The sequence below is a fragment of the Balaenoptera physalus genome (genome assembly GCF_965194825.1).
Source record: "Balaenoptera physalus genome assembly, chromosome: 5".
NCBI lineage: Eukaryota > Metazoa > Chordata > Mammalia > Artiodactyla > Balaenopteridae > Balaenoptera > Balaenoptera physalus.
In genome coordinates, this window is record NC_138884.1 from 58,571,899 (window position 1) to 58,593,401 (window position 21,503).

General features: G+C 40.0%; 3 protein-coding genes across 5 annotated transcripts in view; 1 reads left to right on the plus strand and 2 right to left on the minus strand.

Moving 5' to 3' along the window:
* Positions 1-10,116, minus strand: part of USO1 (USO1 vesicle transport factor) — an 85,743-nt gene extending 75,627 nt beyond the window's left edge. The window contains exon 1 of one of the 2 annotated variants that reach the window (XM_082463755.1): positions 9,857-10,116. In XM_082463755.1, the coding sequence (XP_082319881.1) occupies positions 9,857-9,922 (66 nt within the window). In that variant the 5' untranslated portion in view covers positions 9,923-10,116. The remainder of the gene's footprint in view (positions 1-9,856) is intronic. The other variant, XM_082463757.1, reaches the window with a different exon arrangement.
* A 142-nt stretch (positions 10,117-10,258) lies between these two features.
* The window catches only part of G3BP2 (G3BP stress granule assembly factor 2), a 68,113-nt gene continuing 56,868 nt past the window's right edge, over positions 10,259-21,503 (plus strand). The window contains exon 1 of one of the 2 annotated variants that reach the window (XM_082463828.1): positions 10,259-10,462. The gene's annotated coding sequence lies outside the window, so the exon portion shown is untranslated. The remainder of the gene's footprint in view (positions 10,463-21,503) is intronic. The other variant, XM_082463827.1, reaches the window with a different exon arrangement.
* Positions 14,360-21,503, minus strand: part of LOC309661510 (uncharacterized protein) — a gene marked incomplete at its 5' end in the record, with an annotated part of 42,487 nt that continues 35,343 nt past the window's right edge. Inside the window, one exon of the mRNA XM_082463192.1 lies at positions 14,360-19,133. The remainder of the gene's footprint in view (positions 19,134-21,503) is intronic.

The window sequence follows — 21,503 nt, forward strand, 5'->3', positions numbered from 1 at the left end:
TCAACACCCTTACCTACATGATGGGAGCATTAGAAAGGAAGTACAAGTTTAAATCCCACAGATTTCAATGCCATCCTGCTCCTTTTCAGTTAACATTTTGCTGCCATTATTGATCAAAAGAATGAGTTGTAATACAGAAAAAACTAATCCAGTCTACTTTAGTAAAAAATCAGAAATATTTGTCCCTAGGCCTTTTACCAAAGTACTCATTATCACAGCATACTACCAAGGCACCACATTTCAGATGACCATTCTGTAGACTTCAAACAAGTAACCTTCCCAGATTTTCTGCCTGAATCAACAGAAACATAAATACAGTTGACCCTTGAACAACAGTTATGAACTACGCAGGTCCACTTATACTCGGTTTTTTTTCAGTAGCAAATACTGCAGTACTATGTGATCCTCGGTTGGTTGAATCCGAGGATATGAGGATATGGAGGAACAGTGGATACACAGAGTCAACTATAAATTAAATTACAGGAGGATTTTCTACTGTGCAGAGCGTTGGTGTTGTTCAAAGGTCAACTGGACAGTCAAGATATGTAAGGTTACAGAATAGAATACAGGTAACAACAGGAAAAGATACTTCTGTCTATTTGCTTGAAACAAAGAAACTTACAAACATTTTTAAAAACTCTCTAAAAAAAAACCCTATGTTCATTGATTAGTAAATAGAAAAATTCTAATACCTACTGTTAAAATTTTAAAAAATCAAATAGCTATGAATATAACTATTTCACTCATAAAGAAACTCATTTGTGTGACAAACATATTGGTAAATGCAAAGAAAACACTCTGGAAGGATGTACAACAAACTTCATTAGAGATTACTCCTGGTAATGGGAAATAAGATTGTGAAAAGAGGAAGAAAGGGGCAACTTTAGACTATATACTGATTTGAATTATTTATAATAAGCATGTTTTCAACTACTGCTTCAATAACACAAACATTTAAAGAAATTTCCAGAATATGTTAGACTTTGCTTTGATTCTATTACCTGCTCTAACATACCACCTGATTAACTCACTGTTCATCTACTTTCTGAACACTGTTGGTTCTTGTTATTCATAATAGTTACGCTCTATAGTCACCATGAACACTGAACTAGCAGACACTGAACTGCTGTGCCTAAAGGAAATACAGCGCTAGGTTCCTGTGAGTCTCTGGTAACATTTTCATCAATGGATCCAATACATAACCTTGTTTAACATGTGCTTCTGTTTAAAGACATCTTATTCAATATATACCCTTGATTCATTAACACTGAACTCACAGCTACCAGTTCTATTACTCATGCCTGAGGTAAGCTTATCTAACACACATATTTTCTCCACAAGGCACATCACAGCTTTCTTATACAATACTTCGGAACACTAGACAACAGTTCAGCACTACATTTGGGGCCAGTTTTAACAGCGAAATTTTTAAAAAAGCATAGAAATGCAAAACACATGACACTAAACAGACTGTGAAAAGGACACTTGTTTACAGTATAAGAGTTGAAACAAGAAGGCAGAATATCTTTTTGTTTGACCTCAGTTGGGAATGCACACATCAGTGACTCTGATTTTTTGCTACTCTGCATCTGTCCACAAATCACTGTGAAAGTGCTGCGTGTATTAATTTGGGGGTTACAAACAAATTTTAGCGTGTAGGTGAATTCACAAATATAAAATCAGCGAATAACAAGGATTGACTGTATCTTAAATACAAGCTTTCTAAGTCAGTTTCGTTATCTACAAGATGGAAGAATAAACTAGATAAATTCTAAGGCTACTTAATACTCAAAACTTTGAATATGTTAAAAATACTCAATTTTACCTACTAAGTAATAATGTAGTTATTTGCTATAAACCTCTGAAAAAATCTATTCGGCCTATACAGTGTTTAAAATAATTTTTAAGCTAACATTTCAAAATCAAGACTTCACATAAAACTCCAGATTTCTACCTTTTCTAGAAAAACATCAGCCTGATAGCTAATGGTAGCTAACACTGTATTTCATACAATTTAAGAAGCCAATGATTATAAGATCTACCATTTTTTAAATGTATTGCCAAGAAAAAAGAAATACCACCAATTATAATTACAAGATGCAACCTGATTTCAGAGATGTTTAAATGCTAAAGTGCATTACAGAACTGTTAAAATATGGCATGTATAGCACTTACTATGTGCCAGCTATGTTCTAAAATTCTTTATACTTTTTAATTTATTTAATCTTCACCAAAATCCTATTGATAGGCACTATTACTATCCACATTTTAGAGATAAGGAAACAGAGACATAGCGGGTAAGTGACTTGTCCAAGTTCACAGAACTAGTAGGTGGTGGGACGGGATTCAAAGCCATTAAATTGGCTCTCTGCAACAACTGGCTGAAGCTGAGCACTAGCTACACTCTCAAGGCAGGATATGCAGGCTCCAATTTCATCCCAGACCTCTGGTCTCTTCTCTAACCCGACCTGCTTCACTGAACAATGATGTTACCCAACTGACACTGCTGGGATTTGAGTTTGTGATTCTTGCATTAAACAACAGAACACTACATATTAACAAAAAACAGTTCTAAAGAGAAAAAATATGTACGAGTAAAATTCAACCCAGAGTTAATTTTATTTAAAAGGATCAGAAAGGTGTGATAAGAAGGAAAAACTTGAGAGACAGCAGTATTTCAACTAATTCATACTATGCTAACTAGGTATTAGAGTTAATCAAAGATAAATACAATGATGAATTAGATATGGATCCTGTTATCAAGATGCTTTTATAGTCTATTAGAAGAGGATACAGTGTAATTAAGAAAAGCAACTAAAAATCTGATATTTTAAATAATTTCTAATAAAGTAGCTGTATGTTTTAACATGCAAAGATCTCTAAGACATATCAATCAATGAAAAAGATAAGCTGTAGAACACTACAAACAGTGTATCATTTGTGAAAAAGAGAGATAAATATGCTCATACAAATATATAATTCTATACTGCATGATTTATTCATAAAGGTCTGGAAAGATTTATACCAAACTAAGAATATTGGTTATTTCAGGAAAGAGAACTGAAATTGGAGATGGTAGTCAAAGAAGACTTAAACTTTACTAGTATTGTTTGCAATTTTGTGTAATAAAATAAAAAGCTAATTAGTAAACTAATATGTATAACCTCATGCAGGTGATTATGTTTCAGGACTCTTGTTTTCAGTAATTGCCATGTGAGATTCACAATTCCACTTATTAAGAAAAATATGAAAAGGACAAAAAATTCCATTAATAATTGATAAATTGAGCATAATCAGAATTACCTTATAATCTGAATTTAATGTTTGTTTGTTTTGCTTACTAATAGTGTCATTTATTTTTATTCAGTAATACACAAAGGAGACCAAAAAAGAAGCAATGGGAATAGGAGTGACTAGGAAAGAAAAACCTGAGATGAGGAATATGAAACTAAAAAACCCCTGAGAAGTAAAAGGGGAAAAAAAGAAGATGGCATAAAACTAGGATGGTGAGCCACATTTAAAGGACACTGACATAATGTAGTTTGCAATATTTTCTCACAATTCCTAATAGAAATCCATATTTCTTTAGTATTCAGTAACTATTTAACTGACATGCAAAAAAGAAAGTCAGGAATGTCAATTTAAAAAAATTGAATTCAACCATTCAATCATTTATTCAACAAATATTTATCAAGCACCTAATACCAACTTATTTGATATAACTTTGCCTTCATGAAGCTTAAAACATAGTTATAACTTTTTTGGAGAGAACTTCCCCAACCATGACTATAGGACTAAAATAATTCATGCTAATCAACAGTCAATTCATTTATATTGTTTTAATGGAATAAAAAAAAATTACTGTTTTCAAATACAAAAAAGAGCTAGAAATTTGGTTTAACTCAAACTCTACTACTGAGAAGATTTTACAAAAAGAAAAAAAAGCAAAAGCCAGACTTATCTTTAGATGACCTAAATTATTACAATCTAAAAAAAAAAAAAAGTAGGAACATTACAGTCAAACGCAGTCTCTCTGCAGATAAATCCATAAACCTAACACAATATATTTCCATTACAATTACCAATAAGTCAGCTGACATAACATACTGCATTTATTCTCCATGCTTTCTCTCAGAAATGAACTATGTTTTCCAAAAGCACACCCTTTTAAGCAAGGCATCATAATGAAACTTCTCTACCAAATAACAAATGCTAGCATCTCAAAGTCTAACACTACCAAAGTTTTCAAATTAAAGATGACTAACTTTTTATACAAAGAATGTTTATGGCATTTCTTCCTGAGGTATAAAAATATAAGCTTGTCTTTTCTATGATATCTACAACACAAAAATCAGACAGAACAGTATAAATAATAAGAGATAAATGTATAAAAAGAGAAACAAATTTATGTAAGAAATTCTTACATTCTCTCCTAAAAGATAATTCAGAAGTGATTACAATTACTTCTCAAACCATAAAGCATCACGAATTACTTTGTCTTTTAGGTAGCCAAATGGGCAACACTTCATGAACTCCATAAAACTGATGATAATGAAGGACTTCTAAAATGTAGCATTCCTTTAAAAAAATATATCATTTAGAACAATAGTAACCAAAATGTGTTCCTCAGAACACTAGACCTACAAGGTTTCCTGGAGGAAAGAATGTATATCATCAATTAGATTTGGCAAACACAAATTACATTATATCTCCATCTTGAAAATATTTGAAAACATAACACAGTGCCTGTTTAATAAACCTTGCATAAGTATCAGGTTTTTTGTTTTGTTTTTGACCATCACTCAGTACACACTTCTTTAGTAACAGAACCCTTTCAAGTACATCTACTCACTTTCTTTGGGACATGCTTTGGTATGCAAATTTTAAATGATACAAATAATCTATACATAATAAACCTTCAAAAGAGCCATGTAGGGACTTCCCTGGTGGCGCAGTGGTTAAGAATCCACCTGCCAATGCAGAGGACACGGGTTCGAGTCCTGGTCCAGGAAGATCCCACATGCCACAGAGCAACTAAGCCTGTGCGCCACAACTACTGAGCCTGCACTCTAGAGCCTGGGAGCCACAACTACTGAGTCCGCGCACCTGGAGCCCGTGCTCTGCGACAAGAGAAGCCACCGCAACGAGAAGCCCGCACAGCGCAACGAAGAGTAGCCCCCGCTCATTGCAGCTACAGAAGGCCCACACGCAGCAACGAAGACCCAACGCAGACAAAAATAAATAAATAAATAAATTTATCAAAAAAAAAAAAAAAAGCCATGTAGTTTTCAATAGACACTACTTAAAAAGAATATAAGAGACATCTTTGGTTGGGTATAGAAGTGATCAAAACACAAATCATTATTAAGGCTTTCTCTGACATTGTTATTGTAAGAGAGCTAAGAGAGAAAACACATACCAGTTACTACACTGACCTGGTTATTAATGTAGAATATGAAACAGGAATCCAGATATAGGAGTCAGGCTACACATTTATAGTAACGTGGTATCTCATGTGCTTGACTAAACCAAAACTATGTCTAAATTTAAGTGCACATTCCTTAATAACAATTTTTATTAAAAGAAACTACAGCTGTGTCCATATTGTTAGCCCTTTTGCTTTTTAAGCCAGCTGACCAAAGTCTGATCGAAAAAGAGATGCCTTAACAGTAGAGTAATTCTGCATATCTTTTCTGGACTTTTGCAACTTTCATGCCTTGGGACACAATGTGAGAAGAGAACCCCCCCTCCATGATTTATCACCGAATGTAGTTAACACTTTTCTTGGAATTTGCAAGAAACTCGCTTTAAAAAAAGATATTAGCTGGAAGGTAGATGGAAAATTAAGCATGTCTCAGCACTCAAAAGAATGAGTAGGATTTTTACTATAATTAGTGTTTATTTGGACCTAACAAAGTATGCCAAGGCTAAGGAGGCTACAATCATCAGAAATCAGTGCCTTTCTCTACTAAAGTAAAAAAGAGAAATCAAATTAAAAAGTATTTGACTCTAAAACAGGAAAGGTTTAATGTGAATGAAATTCTAGACTTAAAATATTCCAAACTTTATAGAATTATTGACTATCATATGATACAAACACAAATATTTACTATTTTGTTTCTAAAGAACATCTTAATACCAGTCCAAAGTTACTCTTAACCAAGTATAAAAAGCTAGGTACTATGCAAGCAATAATACAACTCATTTAGCAGGCACTTTAGTTAAGAAAAAGCAGGAAAGCAGTCAAAGCACGGCAAACCTGAAAAATCCTTTAAGTAAAAAGTTTGACGTAATGAATTTCAATCATTCCAGAACTTTGATTCCTACAGTCTTTAAAAAGTATTGTTTCAGCACCTAGTAATTGGTAAGCTGCTATAATTACAGATCTGTGATTTCTTTCATAACACCATAATTAATTCATTTAACAAATATTTATTTAGTATTACTATGGAAAAACAAAGATTAAAATATCTATGGGGACTTCTCTGGTGGCGCAGTGGTTAAGAATTCGCCTGCCAGTGCAAGGGACACGGGTTCGAGCCCTGGTCTGGGAAGATCCCACATGCCGCAGAGCAACTAAGTCTGTGCGCCACAACTACTGAGCCCGCGTGCCACAGCTACTGAAGCCCATGGGCCTAGAGTCCGTGCTCCTCAACAAGAGGAGCCACTGCAATGAGAAGCCCGCGCACCACAACGAAAAGTAGCCCCTGCTCACCACAACTAGAGAAAGCCCATACGCAGCAACGAAGACCCAACGCAGCCAAAAATTAATTAATTAAAAATAAAAATAAAATATATATGAACACTGCCCAAAAGACGCTTAAGAGTCCAGAAGAGATGGCACAGATTTAAAGGGTAGAAAATGGTAAAGAGCCTAAGAAATCCACAATCTACTTAAATTGTGAAGATTGCTCAGAGGGGAAAGAGATTCTATGCAGTTTGGTGGGGGAAAGAAGTAAGGGGTGCAAATCAGGGAAGGGATCGATGATGGATTTAAAGGAGAAGTAGAATTTAGACAATGAAAAGAGGCTTTCCACTGCAAAGAGATGAGAATAGCAAAAAAGATGGAAAACTACAATGAAATAATTTAATTGTGCAGGAATGGACAAACCTACAAAATACTAGCTGATAATGCAGAAGTTAGATATTCTAAGCTCTGGCAACTGGAATATCCAGGTCACTTCAAATCACCAATTAAAAGATCTAATATTGTACCAACACACTCTATTGATGCTCTATAAATACTTCTAAGTTAGTGAGCCATGACTCCTTATACCAATTATTCTTCCTGACGGAATGAGATGGTGAAATAAATTTTATTCATACTGTAACTCAGAATAAACTATTAATTCTCATCAGAAGACATATTAGTTCTCCAATTTTGAGTATACACGTTCAAAGTTAGGCAAGAACAAGGACCCCCCCCCAACTTTCCTTTCAGTTTATATATACAAGAGACACATCTGATACTCAAGTTTCACTTTGAAATCATGATGTAAAAGCTATGTTGTTCCATTCACTATGGTAAGATCAAAGTGTTCTAGTCTCAGCTCTGCAATATTGTGCAAGTTGCTTTAGTGCTCTGTGCCTCAGTTTCCTAACTTGTAAAATAAGGGGGTTCCACCTGGATGATCTGCAAAGGGCCTTTCGGCTTTAAAATCCTATACCCAGTTAACTGTACATCACAGAAGTCATTGTGCCAAAACTAACTATAACAAAAAGAGTATTCTTTCCCTTAACACATGTAATAAAAATTAGCCTTTATTAAGCACATACTAAGTCTTAGGCTCTTTCTATTCCTTATTTCATTTAATCTTCATTACACCCATCAGAGTAGGCATTTTCCTTATTTTACTCATAAGGTTTTAGCCATCTCTTGCCTGTTCAATCCAATTAGGGGTGGAAGGCAAGGATTCAAATCAAGGTCTAACTCCAAAGCAAGCCCTAATAAACCACACTATAAAACTTGGTGCCTCAGAGAAAAATATCAGACAGATAAAATACATGAACAAAAGCTGAAGGGGTGGGCTGTGACTATGGTAACCTGGAGAGAGCATGGTCTTCTAAGAGCACAACTCAGCTGCCTTGAAGCCACGGTGGGAATGGACAAGAGAAGCCAAATATCAGTTTGTGTGTGTGTGTGTGAAATCTCCTGATTTTCAAATGAAGGAAGATAGATTCACCAGCTTTCAGCTTCTGCTTTAAACAGTTCTAACTCAGATTTTGTGAGGTTAATTTTAATAATTATATAAATTTCCAAAATTCCCAGATAAGTATTAAAATATGGGGCAGCAGCAATAAAGCCTAGGCTTTGATGTAAGGCAAACTTTGGTTGAATCCCTGCTCCATTACTAGCAGTGTGACCTAAGTCAAGTTACTTCACCTCTCTAAGCCTCATTTCTTCATTTGTAAAGTGAGGATACTATCACCTATCTTTCAGGGTGGTTAGGGATCTAAGGAGAATGTGAACTATAAAGAGCACAGTACCCAGCACAAGGTAAGAGCTTGACAAATGAAAGCTATTATTTACCCTTCAGGATCTCAAGAACACAGAACGTGGGATCTATGTTCATAGACAACCCAGTAATGTCTACGAATACTACCCAAAGTTTACCTTTAAAATGCCATACCTTGGACTTCCCTGGTGGCGCAGTGGTTAAGAATCCGCCTGCCAATGCAGAAGACACGGGTTCGAGCCCTGGTCCGGGAAGATCCCACATGCCGCAGAGCAACTAAGCCCTTGCACCACAACTACTGAGCCTGCGCTCTAGAGCCCATGCGCCACAACTACTGAGCCCGTGTCCCACAACTACTGAAGCCCGCGCACCTAGAGCCCGTGCTCTGCAACGAGAAGCCACCGCAATGAGAAGCCCGTGCACCGCAACGAAGAGTAGCCCCCGCTCGCTGCAGCTAGAGAAAGCCGGCGCACAGCAACAAAGACCCAACGCAGCGCCCCCCCACAAAAGTCATTGTTTGTCACTTTCTTGTAGATCTAAAATTACTCTCAAATTAAAAGCTTAGTTTAAAAAAAGTCATATACACTCATTTCTAATAGACACTTAACCAAACTTCGAAGAAAGTTTATCCTAAACCTAAAATCGAGCCAACTTATCAAATACTGTTTGCAGTAGCTAACAATTTTTTTAAAGTGACGCTGCAAATCCTGTTACCACGAGTTCAGACTTCTGAATGGGGTGAATGGAAGGGAAATGTGTTTCCAAAGCAGTTTGAGCGCGAAAGATCCCTACAACGTCCGAGGGAGTATTTCCCAAATATTTGGGTAAGACTGAAAAACGGGGTCCGAACTAATAACACCTGGCAGAACGACCTGTCTCCAACTGAGGGGACAGGGGCAGGCAGCTTTGTGCCCAAACTATCGTATTATTCTTAGCCAACTGCTCTGGTCAACAGCTGGGTTTTAAACCTTCTTGCAGTCTTCCCCAAAGCCCCATTACAAACCGCGAGGGAGGGAGCTGGACTTTCCTCACCGCCAGGGTAGACACTGGCGAAACGGGAGGGACAGGCCCGCGGCCCCGAGGGGCGTGGGAGACAGGTCGGGCCACCCCTGCCCCGGATCGATGACTTCCCGGGCGGTACCACTCGCGGACCACCACCAAGCGGCCTGCGGAGCTGTTGTCAGCAGGGCCGAGCCGCCGCGCTGCGGGTTTCGCTGGGGGCGTGAGGAAACAACTCGAGGGTTTCAGGAGAGGAAGGAAGGCACAGGGGCAAAGGGGGAGGAGGCATGTGGACTCCCGGCCCACGGTGACGCGCGGGAGGTGACCTCCGGGCCCCCGAGTCCTCCGTCCCCGTTCCTACCCGGACCCTTCCCAAGTCCCGGACCCGCCGCTCCTCTCACCGTCTCGGCTTCTGTGTGCTGGGGTCCGGCACTCTGACCCCCCATAACCCCGCGGAGGAAATTCATCTTGCCGCTCAGCCACCGGCTCCACCGGCCCCGTCGGGAAAGAAAAGATAACTTCCCCTGTCCTCCGCAGGGCCTGGCCCCCAAGCCCGCACTCAGCGCTCTCTTGCCGCCGACACCACCGCCTCTTACTCTGCTGCAGCTCCTGCCCCCTAAGCCCGGAAACAGCCTCCACCACCTGTCGAAATGCGCATGCGCGGGGACGTGGCATTACGTGGCTGCTCGAAGGGCGAAGGCAAGGGGGAAAGTAGGCGAGAGGAGGCCGGTAGCCCGGGTCCGCCCAAGCCCCGCCCACTGCACAGGCCCCGCCTCCCTCCGCAAGGACACACCTCCTACCCCAGCCCTGCGCTGGTCGCTCGGGCTGGTCTCAACCACCCACGTGGTCCGAGCCCTGCCCTGCCAGCTGGAGAGAATCCGGATAGTGTACGCTTTTTGGCTTTCAGGGTGTTTAATTGTCGCCGAGCGGACTTACTGCAAGCTGTCAAATCTGGGGTCGTATTTTGTTGAGTCGAAAGTGAAATTTTCCTTCGGCCGACCTGACAGGTAAGGGTTCCCGGCCCCTGGGAGGGTTCTTTTGGTTTCGCGGTGTAGCAGTACCGGCGTTGTGGCCTTCTCGTCCCCGCAAATTGCATTTCTTTACAGGGCTTTGTTTGGTGGTAAAAAGGGTGCTAGAGCCCCCTCATTCCACTGCCACGGGAGGGCGCATTTCTCAGCTCTTGCTCTTCCAACCTGCTAAAAGGAATTCCTGGATCTAAATACCGGGTACACCGCTATTTTCCTGTGGTGTGGGGAGGAAACCACTCGAACCCTGCATTTAACTTACTAGAGAAAATACATTGATCTGCCGTGTCAGTTCGGCAGCTAGTAGCATGACGTTTTGTTATTAACTCTAAACCCCTACATTTTCAGTGTGTTTTTTTTTTAGCATGAAAAATGGCATTTTTCAAATCGGTATGCCTTGTTTCTTTCGAAATGAGAGTGCCAGGTCCACACGCTTATGGAGTAGTCTTGTAAATAAATATCTTGAACCTAAAAAGCGCAGGGTCTAGTTAGCTAATTGATTAATACACGTCTCCACTTGGATGCCCCACAGGTCTCAGATTCCCCAGCCTCCCTTAAAGAAAACAAAATCAATGTGCTTTTTCTGCGTGCCCTGACACGCTCTTTGGTACCACTAGCCAAATAATTGCCTAAGCTAGAAGGAGGAAGCTGGGAGGAATCTGAAACTCTGGATTGCACCCCCATGTGTTCAGTAGTCAATCCTGTCATGTCTATTTATAGAATATTGCTCAAATAGGTCTCTGCTCTCCATGCTCTCTGTTTCTGACATAGTTTATATTGTCATTTTTCACCAAGATTACGGCAATAGCCTCCTAACTGGTTTGTCTGCATTCACACCCTGGCTTCCTTCCAGTCGTCTGCAGTCCACCCTTGGGTGAGCCTGACAATAACAAAACATCTGTCTGTGTTGATCTTCTTCTGAAAGTCCTCCAGCTGTTGCCCATTCTCTCCATAATAAAATCCAAACTCCTTAGCTTGGTGTACAGGCCTGTTATGTTCTGGCTCTTGCCTGTCTTTCTAGCTCCTGTCTCCCTCTCATACTCTGGATATATGCCTGGATATGCCCTTCCCCTCCCTCCACTTCATCAAGGAAACTCCTGCTAGTTCCTTAAGACTTTTTTTTTTTTTAATTTATTTTAATTTATTTTTCGCTGTGTTGGGTCTTTATTGCTGCTCACGGGCTTCCTCTAGATGCGGCGAGCGGGGGCTACTCTTTGTTGTGGTGCGTGGGCTTCTCATTGCAGTGGCTTCTCTTGTTGCAGAGCATGGGCTCTAGGCTTGTGGGCTTCAGTAGTTGTGGCGCGTGGGCTCAGTAGATGTGGCTAACGGGCTCTAGAGTGCAGGCTCAGTAGTTGTGGCGCACGGGCTTAGTTGCTCCGCAGCATATGGGATCTTCCCGGACCAGGGCTCGAACCCGTGTCCCCTGCATTGGCAGGCGGATTCTGAACCACTGCGCCACCAGGGAAGCCCCATATTTCCTTAAGACTTAACTCTGGCATCTTCTGAAAGCTCTCCCTGAAATCCAGATACGTATGTATACGCTAGCACTTTGCAGTTGTTGATATGTGGGAAGCTCTCAATAAATGCTTGTTGAGCCGGACTGTTAAGGGCACGACTATGTTACTCATTTTTATGTCTCTGTGGCTTAGCATTGTCCCATAAAAGGTATTTGATGGATACATGAACAAAACATTAAAGGATATATGAATATAATGCTGAGGAAAAAAGTCCTTTTTTCATCTGTAAGGTGGGATTGCAGATAACACATATCTCAAAGGCTCTGGTGCATGTTCCTTTCCTAGTGCCAAGGTTTTAAGCCTGGGTGACTTGGAGAACAGTGGGGATAATACTGCCAAAAATACTGTACACTAAGCATTGTCCTCTGCTTTAAAACTGGACACTTGACATTTTGCTTCACACATTTTCCATGGGGGCATTTCATTGCAGCCTAAAAAAAGTAACCAATAAATGCTCAGCATTTTTATTACCAAGTAATGTGTGCAAAGAACTTCACCCAGTCCCTAAGCCTTACCCCTCCCTGAGCCTCTCCTCCCCTCCTCCCTGTGCCCCACTCTTCCCCATTATCAGAGATAAAGCTCTGAGGTCAAGTGGGGCTCATGGATGTCTATCACATGTATTATTTGGTAATAAAAAGCAGCGCCTTGACATCTTAGCAGAAATATTTTAAGACACCACCCTTTTCAAAATGCCCTGCTTTGTTTTAAATTTTGGTGAATGTAGTAAGTCACTAACAGCGTGCTATGAGTTTTCCCTTCATTTGACCTGTTTTCTTCCCTAACAGCCTCCACTGGCCAGGAAGGACTATGGGCAGGAGGAATGGACAGCTTGGGACAGAGGAAATGAGGGTGGAGCCCCCAGATTTCCCCTTGACCTCACAGTCTTGCCTCTCTCCTGGTGTCTGGGAAGGGGTAGAACCGCTTGATGCTTCCAGGAAAAAGAGGAGGCAGAGAGGGTACAGTGCCTAATTTTTCCCCCAATCGGGCGTCTGAAAGGGGAGCAGCCATGAAATGGACTGAAAAGGGAAAGGAGATTACATGCAAATCCAGTTCCACTGATTTTATAGAGAAAAGTCAGAGACCACGTCTCGTTCCTATTTGTACCCTTTACTGATCTAGCATAATTCCTTTTACATGGCAGATGCTCAAGCACCATTTCTTAAATAAAGGAAGAGAAAAACAAGAAAAAACTGTGACTGCCTGACTTACGCCCTTATACTTCTCCCTTCCTTAAGTCTAAATATTCAGTATAAGAATGTCATGAATCATTAAAATACGTATAATCCAAAATTTTAACTTGGGTAAATTAAAATGATTTTTCTGACAACAGAGCAACTAGCAAAATTTATTGGTTTGAAATCCACTTTTAGAATTGCTTCCTTACAATCCCCTAGTTCAGTCGCTCTCCTCAGTGGCCCACTTTCCCCATCCTTTCTTACTTTCTAGTGGCAAACTCAACAATAACAATGAAATATCATTGCACGAGATTGTGTTTTGATTGAGGGTGGTGGTGATAGGGTGGGGTGTTGTCCATACCTACTTAGGACGAGTGGAGGTGATAATTTGTGTTTGAAATATATCACATACAGGTTTTTAAAGACTAGTTACTGGAAAATCAGGGTTCAAAAATATTGTCGATAACATTATGTATTAATTTTATTCATTAATCAAACAACACACAGCAAAATAAATTGATAATGATGAAGCAGCAATTGAAATTCATAACCAATCAATAGTAGCAGTATCAAACACATTTGTGCTCTATCTTTGCTAGACTATCTATTCAAGGACTTTACATAAAATGATTTACTTAATCCTCACAACAACCTTATGGGTAGTGTTATTAGCCCCATTTTTCAGATGGCGAAGCAGGCACAGAGAGTAACTTGCCTGATGTCATACCACTAGGAAGTGGCACAGCTGGGACATAAATTGGCAATCTAACTCCAAAGCCTGTGCTCTTCTGTACTATGCTATCTGACCTCTCTAGACTCAATGCAATGATCATGCACTAAGTAGAAAGGTGGTCTACAAGTCTCTGTGTAATCTGGTCCCTCTGTTGTCTCTTTGACCTTACCTCCTGCTTTATTCCTTCTACTCTAGCAACACTGGCTTGCTTGTGTTTCTGAAATTTGATTTCCTCTCATGGCCTTTGTGCTTGTTTTTTCCTGTGTTTTGGTTGTTTGCTACTCTACCCACATAGAGAAATGCCTCACTCCCTTCACCTTATTTAAGTCTGCTCAAAGGCTACTTGGGTCTCTCCTGACTGTTTTAAGTTGCAACCTCCCCATACTCCTTCTTCCTCTGCTCTGCTTATTTTCCTCCGTAACACTTATCAGTCTGATACATTATTCTCTTAGGATGCCACCAAGTTCACCTCAGAGAAAGAAAGAAAGAAAAAAAACCAAAAACGCTGCTGACTATAAGATACCATCTACCAAAAGACACATCCCAATTTTAGGTTTCATAAAATGTGAAGAAATAGTCTTCATAGCATTAATGGAATCTTGTTTATTGTATATTTCCCCACCATCACCTGAATGTAAACCCTTAAGGCCAGGGATTTTAGCCCTTTTGTAAATTGCTATATCTTCAGCGCTTAAGCACAGTATCTGACGCATAGACAGCACTTGGTAGCTCTTTAATGGATGAATGAACTCCCCAAATGAGGAAATTCCCACTTTCAGCTTGTATGCATGGAAGCAGAAATTCTGCAGTGTTGTTGCATTGCATGGCAGCCAGACTTCCTCAACAGAGTCTGAAACAGGGTCCTCAGAAAATTATACTAACTAATTTTAGTTTATGAATATTTTGTTGGCTTTCAGTAACCAACTTAGTAACTAACACTTAGTCATATGTAAAGACAAACGTCTGTGGAAGGACTTAAATTTTTAGGATCAGATAGCAGCGCATTGGGAGAACCATCTCAACCTCCCAGTGGCAAGCTCACTTTTGTTTGAAATTCGTTACACTAATGCAGTTATTGTCATCATTATAGACTCCTTCTTCTTCCTCTTTAAGACAGGTAATACATTCATATGGTTAAAATATAAAGTACAAAAGGGTATTTAGCAAAAAGTCTCCCTACTATTCCTTGGCCACCCAAGCAATTAATATAGACAATTATTGTTTATCCTTACGGATATACATATATGTATATGTACTCTCTCGCTTGTAATAACACAAATAAATGTAGCACATTGTACACACTGTTTTACACCTTACTTTTTCCCATTCAATATATCTTGGAAATTGTTCCATACAAGAAGAGGTATTCTTCATCCTTTCTTATTGTGTTCCATGAAATGCTTTAAAAATATTTTTTAAAGCCCTAGGAATTCCTTGGAAGAGGAGGGTGCAAGAAAGAGGGCCCCCATCCTGCTCCATTTGATTGATTTCATTTGTTTATACTTCCTACGTCATTTGAACAAAAAGATTCAGAGGCTAAAATGTTGGACAGCCACCTCTCTCAGGAGATGCGAAACATGACCAAGGCAAGCACTTGGAACAGTCAAGTAGTTTCACATGCTCTAGAGTCCAGGGTGCAAATTTCTGCTCTACCTGTTTTGAGAAGAACAATAATAGTATCTTCCTCATAGGGTTGTTGTTAGAATTTTATTAGATAATAGCTTTAATGTGCCTAGTACTTTAGTACATGAAGCAGAGTGAGTACTTAACAAAGGTTAGAGTGGAGACTCAGATATCTTTGGTGTATATCATCAATTTCTTAACAACTGAACATTTAAAGATATTACCCTATAATAGTACTCAACTCAAACTTTATTGGCTCATGTTACTGAAAAGTCTGATACTTCAGATATGGCTTGATCTGGGACATCAAGATAATCTCTCCAGGATCTGGGCTTTCATTATATCTGGACTCTGCTCTTTATATTGGTTTCTTTCTCTGGCTCTGTACAAGGGCAAGTTGGCTGTCAGTTCCTGCAGTCCTATAACCTCCCAGGACCAAGTTCATCAAGGAAGACTCCTCACCTCTCTCCTTAGAATCTCAGCAAAAGTCCTCTTATGACTCACTGGATCTTATTGGGGCATGTGCCTTTGTGTTGGGCCAATTCCTATAGCCCTGTGTGTGAGATGCTCTGATTGGCCTTGATTCACACGCCCACCTCTAAAACAAACAGTGGGAATCCTCCCCTCAATTCAAAGCATATGGCATAATAACAGGGGAACAGGGACTTTCTTCAAAGGAGAGCTAGACTACTGTTACAGGAGAAAGTTTATCAGGATAGGAAAAATAGGATAGATGCTCACTATATCCCCTGATGGACTTGACTGCTTGCCAGTTTTTTTTGAAAAATATTTTCCCAGCAGTGCCACTAGCATTTGCTCGCATCAGTACTGTTGCTCTGTGAAAGGTTCAAAAGGTCATGTTGCATTATTTAATAAAAGTAATTTTGGGACTTCCCTGGTGGCGCAGTGGTTGGGAGTCTGCCTGCCAATGCGGGGGACACGGGTTCGAGCCCTGGTCTGGGAGGATCCCACATGACACAGAGCAGCTGAGCCTGTGCGCCACAACTACTGAGCCTGTGCTCTAGAGCCCGTGAGCCACAACTACTGAAGCCCACGCGCGTAGAGCCCAGTACTCCGCGACAGGGGAGGCCACCACAGTGAGAAGCCTGTGCACAGCAATGAAGAGCGGCCCCCGCTCGCTGCAACTAGAGAAAGCCCGCGCGCAGCAACAAAGAAGACCTGACGCAACCATAAATAAATTAAAAAAAAAAATTTTACATTGCTTTGTATTTATATCTTCAAGCAAAGCCATATCTACACCCTCTTTTAAAAAAGTACAGTCCAGGTGTGTTTCCATTCTTTGGAAAATAAAATAAAGAGAATTGCTTACTTATGAAACACCTTAACTAGGAAATCCCATTTTCAGTTCCAACGGACTTTTTATAAGACCGTTTATTAAAGGACAAGTTTATCAGCTCCAGGCCCAGGCACTCTTACCTCCTGTAGAGAATTTGACTGTCACCTCTCCACACCCACTGTGTTCCCCCAACCTCTATAACTAGCTGAACAGGCAGGTCCTGAATAGCCAGGATGGGGTTGAAGATTTTACTGCCCCATTGCACAGCTAGACTAGGTCCTTTGAAGTTCGCATTACTAGGTGATGCCAAGATTCCCTGGAAGCTTAAGATGACTTAGTATGGAGTCATTGCCACGTTCATCAGCAGTTCATGACCCAGAGCAGGTTGCAGCTGACTGTCTCATTTGCCTGAGTCTGTGGCCCAGGTGAGTACAAGACCAGGGGAGTCTGTAGGCTCTCTCTTGAGATCAGAGTACAGCCGGTCAATGTAGATTTGCCCTCCAGGCCAGCAGGATGGTAACTGACCTGGACCAGAACTTTTCAAAGCCAGCCCACATGTCAAAGATCCCCTCTCTCCCCAGTTCCAGTTCTTTAATGATGTTGACTATGAGCAACCAGTGGCCTGTGATGGCAAACACACTGTATGAATAATTGGGGTAGGCTCAATAACTCGCAGATATTAGGTGGAGGGTCCAGAACTGGCATGCAGTTTGAGGAAAGAAGAGGGAGCTGGGTGTGGACATAATTGTCTGCCCGCAGCTCAGGCGTCCATGGGCAGAGGAATGGAAGATGAGAAGATTATGAGCACAGAGAGGCAGAGGAGAGAAGTCTTCTCTTTAGCTTGACTGTTTCGTGATGCTGCCTTGCCCAGGATCTCAAACACCATACTAGTCGTGGGTAGTATAAAGAACTAGAAGAGCTCCAGCTTACGCTTCCCACTACCCTCTCCCTACCTTCAATACCCGCATACACACATGGCCTTTCCAGGGCAGGGCCACAGTTTGTGAGACCCGAAGTGACCCACAACCAGGTCCTTAAACTGCTCCCTCTCTCCCAGGTATGTGCATAGTGAGTCCTAAATAGCTCAGAATCCGAGGTCTCAATAGGTCATTGCCACAGCCAGTCTCCTTCCTATGAGGGCACTGCTATCTAGGTCTGGTTCAGGTCTCTGGGTCAGAGCAAAATGACTATACTGGTATTTGGGTACTTATTTCATGGTATAATAAATATCAAGATCTTTGTTTTTTTTAAAAGCTCAAAATTCATAACCATTTAAAACAAATCAATGAAACTACAAATTTAACACATTTCATTTTAATAGAATTAGTGATTCTAAGTTCTGCTGTGTCCTTCAACTTCAGGAGAGTTGCATATCTGATGGGTTGGTTGGACCTGAGTACAGTGCCTTCCTGTACCTTTCAGTCTTCTGCCTGGAGCTTTTGGAATCTTGGCCTGTAGGTAGCTACTCGGGTCTGGCCAGAGACTTAGGCTCCCTGTTTTTGATTTTTCCTTGCCATTTTAGGAAGGATGGTCCTTCTCCGGGGCTAACTCCTGCCTTCCCCGGAGGAATGAACCACTTTTTCAAAGAGCTTTTCTCCCAAAATTCATACTCAGCCCCTCCCTCTTTTTGAGGGGTGGGGTGGGGTAGGAGATGGAGTTGCAGGAGCTGATTGATAATGAGAGGGGGTTAGAAAGGCTTCTGTGAAGGAGAGAAGAGGCAAAGAAGAGGAAGGGGAGAGAGTGGTGAAAGAGATCCAAGAAACTGAATGAAACTGCTGACTAATATCTGCAACTAGAGTATTACACCCACAAAAATACAGGGTTTTTTTTTTTTTCTTCAGTACTTAAAAATAGCACGGTATAACAGAATACTGAAAACAGATGTGCTTGGTTTCCTGAACTACTGATTCAGCAAACATCTGAGTCTCTGTCCTCTCTGCCAGGCCCTGCTATAGGTTCTCTCCCACTCTAGGTTCATTCTGGAGTGCTAAAATTCTTATTCCCATTTCATAGAGAGCGAAGCCTGGGCTTCAGCATGGTATAGGTCAAAATGGCATGTTTTGTTTGCAAACCTAAACAGAACTGGGTTTTCATTCTAGTCCTGCCAATTTTGAATGGTGTAGTCTTGGGCAAATTAAACTTAACTTTGCTATATCTGTTTTGATTACCTTCTGCCTTGCAACAGAAAACCAAAGAATGCCTTAAAACAAATTGTCTGGGATGTAAGCTGGAATCTTTCTGTTAAGCAGATACTTGGCTTGAGGCTTTCATCTTTTTTGTTACAAGCTGGTTGTAGTTGCATCCTTATCTGGAAAGAAAGAAGGGCAAAGGTCAAGGTCAAAAGTTGTCTATCAACAAGTTATCTGTTCTTCCCCACTCTTTTTACTCTTATAACTTTTATTCTGAACTAATTTTAGAATTGAAGAAAGGTTGCAAAAATTGTACAAAGAATTCCCAAATATTTTTCACCCAGATCAAACTTAACATTTTTACCCCAATTACTTTATCATTTTTTTCTCTCTAAATATATATATTTTTTCCCCTGAATCATCTGGAAAAGAATTTATAGGCATGATGTCCCTTTACTTCAGTGTCTAATTCCTAACAACAAAAACATTTTCTTAAATAACACAGTGCAGTGATCAAAACCAGGAAGTTAACACTGATATCACTGCAATTTTCTAATCTACAGGCCTTATTCAAATTTTGCCAGGAGTCCCAATTATTTTCTTTTCTGGCCCAGTATCCAAACCAGGATTACACTGCATTTTGATGTTGTCTCTATAGTCATCTTCAGTCTGGAACGGTTCCTCTTTCTTTGTCTTTTATGATTTCAGTATTTGGAATAGTACAGGATAGACCAGTTATTTTGTGGCATGCCCCTCAATTGGGGTTTGTCTGATCTTCCCGATTAAGTTCAGATGGTGCACCTTTGGCATCTTTGCTAGGAATATCACAGAAGTGCTGCCCTTCTCACAGCGCATCGTCTCAGGAGGTACATAACATTTGTTTGTCCCACTATTAGTGATATTAATTTTGATCATCTGTTTAAGGTGTTGTCTGCCAAACTTCTCTACTGTACATTTAACTTTTTTCCCTTTGATGTTAATAAGTATAATTGGGGGGATATGCTTTAATATTGATAAATATCCTGTTTCTCATCAAACTTTCACCCTTCAGTTTTAGCATCCATTGATAATTCTTACCTGAATCAATAGTAGTTTCCAGTCTGCTGTTCGTATAAAAACCTTTCCAGGAAGCTCCATCTTTCAACTTCTACCTATTTTGTTAAGAACTTTGCCGAGCCTTAGTTGCAAGACAGCCTGGGAAATGCATTATTATGTTATTCTGTTTTGGTATAGGCATATTGCTACCCCCAGTAAAATTGGGGTTCTCTTAAGTAAAGAGGGGAGAATAAAAACTTACTACACCTTGCCAACCCAATAGCATCATTGTAAGGATTAAATTAAATGGTCTTTGTAAAAACATCTACCAAGGAGCCTGTAACATGGTTGATATTTTAAAATATCCCTCCCCAACCTGTGGGAACAGGGTTTTGTTTGTTTTGTTTTGTTGATCACTTGTGGTCACATAGCTAATAAATAGCAGAACAGGTCTACAAACCCTAGTCTGGTCCCTACACCATAGTTTCCTTTTGTTGGCTTTAGAAATTCTGTATTCTCTTAAATCTTTTCAGCTATATGACTAAAACTACCTCTACAGTATATTAATATATAAAACTATAATCTATACAACTGTTGTAGAATGGTCCTGTTTACTAGATGAAGATAACATTATGTATATATTAAATAATAAAACCTGACTTAAATATCTTTATATTTGGGTGTGTTCCTCTCCATGTAGTCCAACGCAGTTGTTCTCTTTTGGGGTAATGGCTATTAATTCCTCCAGGAATCATAATCTGGAAAGACTTCGAGGGGAAAATGGTTAGAGAATAAGGGTGTCTGCTCAGCATTATAGATAAATACAACCCCGTGTTTTATTGATTCTTTGCAGTTTTAAAAATATTTAACAGAAAGAGAGAATTGTAAAACTCCTTTGTCTCCTGCCAACGTTGAGAATTGGAATTTTAAAATTCCCTTGTCACAGAATCAGTATGAAAGAACATAAAATTTTAATACCAGTTGGCAGCAGAAAATGTCACTTCATTTAACTCAGAATTTTACACTGAACATCATGGAGAATAATAATATCAGTACATGACAGAAATAAAAAATGATGATAGAAAAGTGATAAATCAGGATACAAAATTGTATATACTCAATGATAATAGCTAAGTTTAAAATATATGGGGAATTCCCTGGCAGTCCGGTGGTTAGGACTCTGCACTTCCACTGCAGGGGGTCAGGGTTCGATCCCTGGTTGGGGAACTAAGCTACCGCAAGCTGATCCTGTAAGCTGCTTGGGGTGGCCAGAAAAAAAAAAAAGATTAAATAAAATAAATTTAAAAATTGGGTAAGTATTTAAAATATATACATAGGAAGAAGCCTAGAAAGAGATGTAGTACAATGTGAATTCAGAGTGGTTATATTTCGGTGGAAGGATATGGGGCATGTTTTCTTCTTTCAACTGTTCCATAATTTTTACTGAATAAATTTTTCTTTAAATAAACATGCCCTTTTTTTTCCTCTAAATAATCACAAATAATAACAAGCTT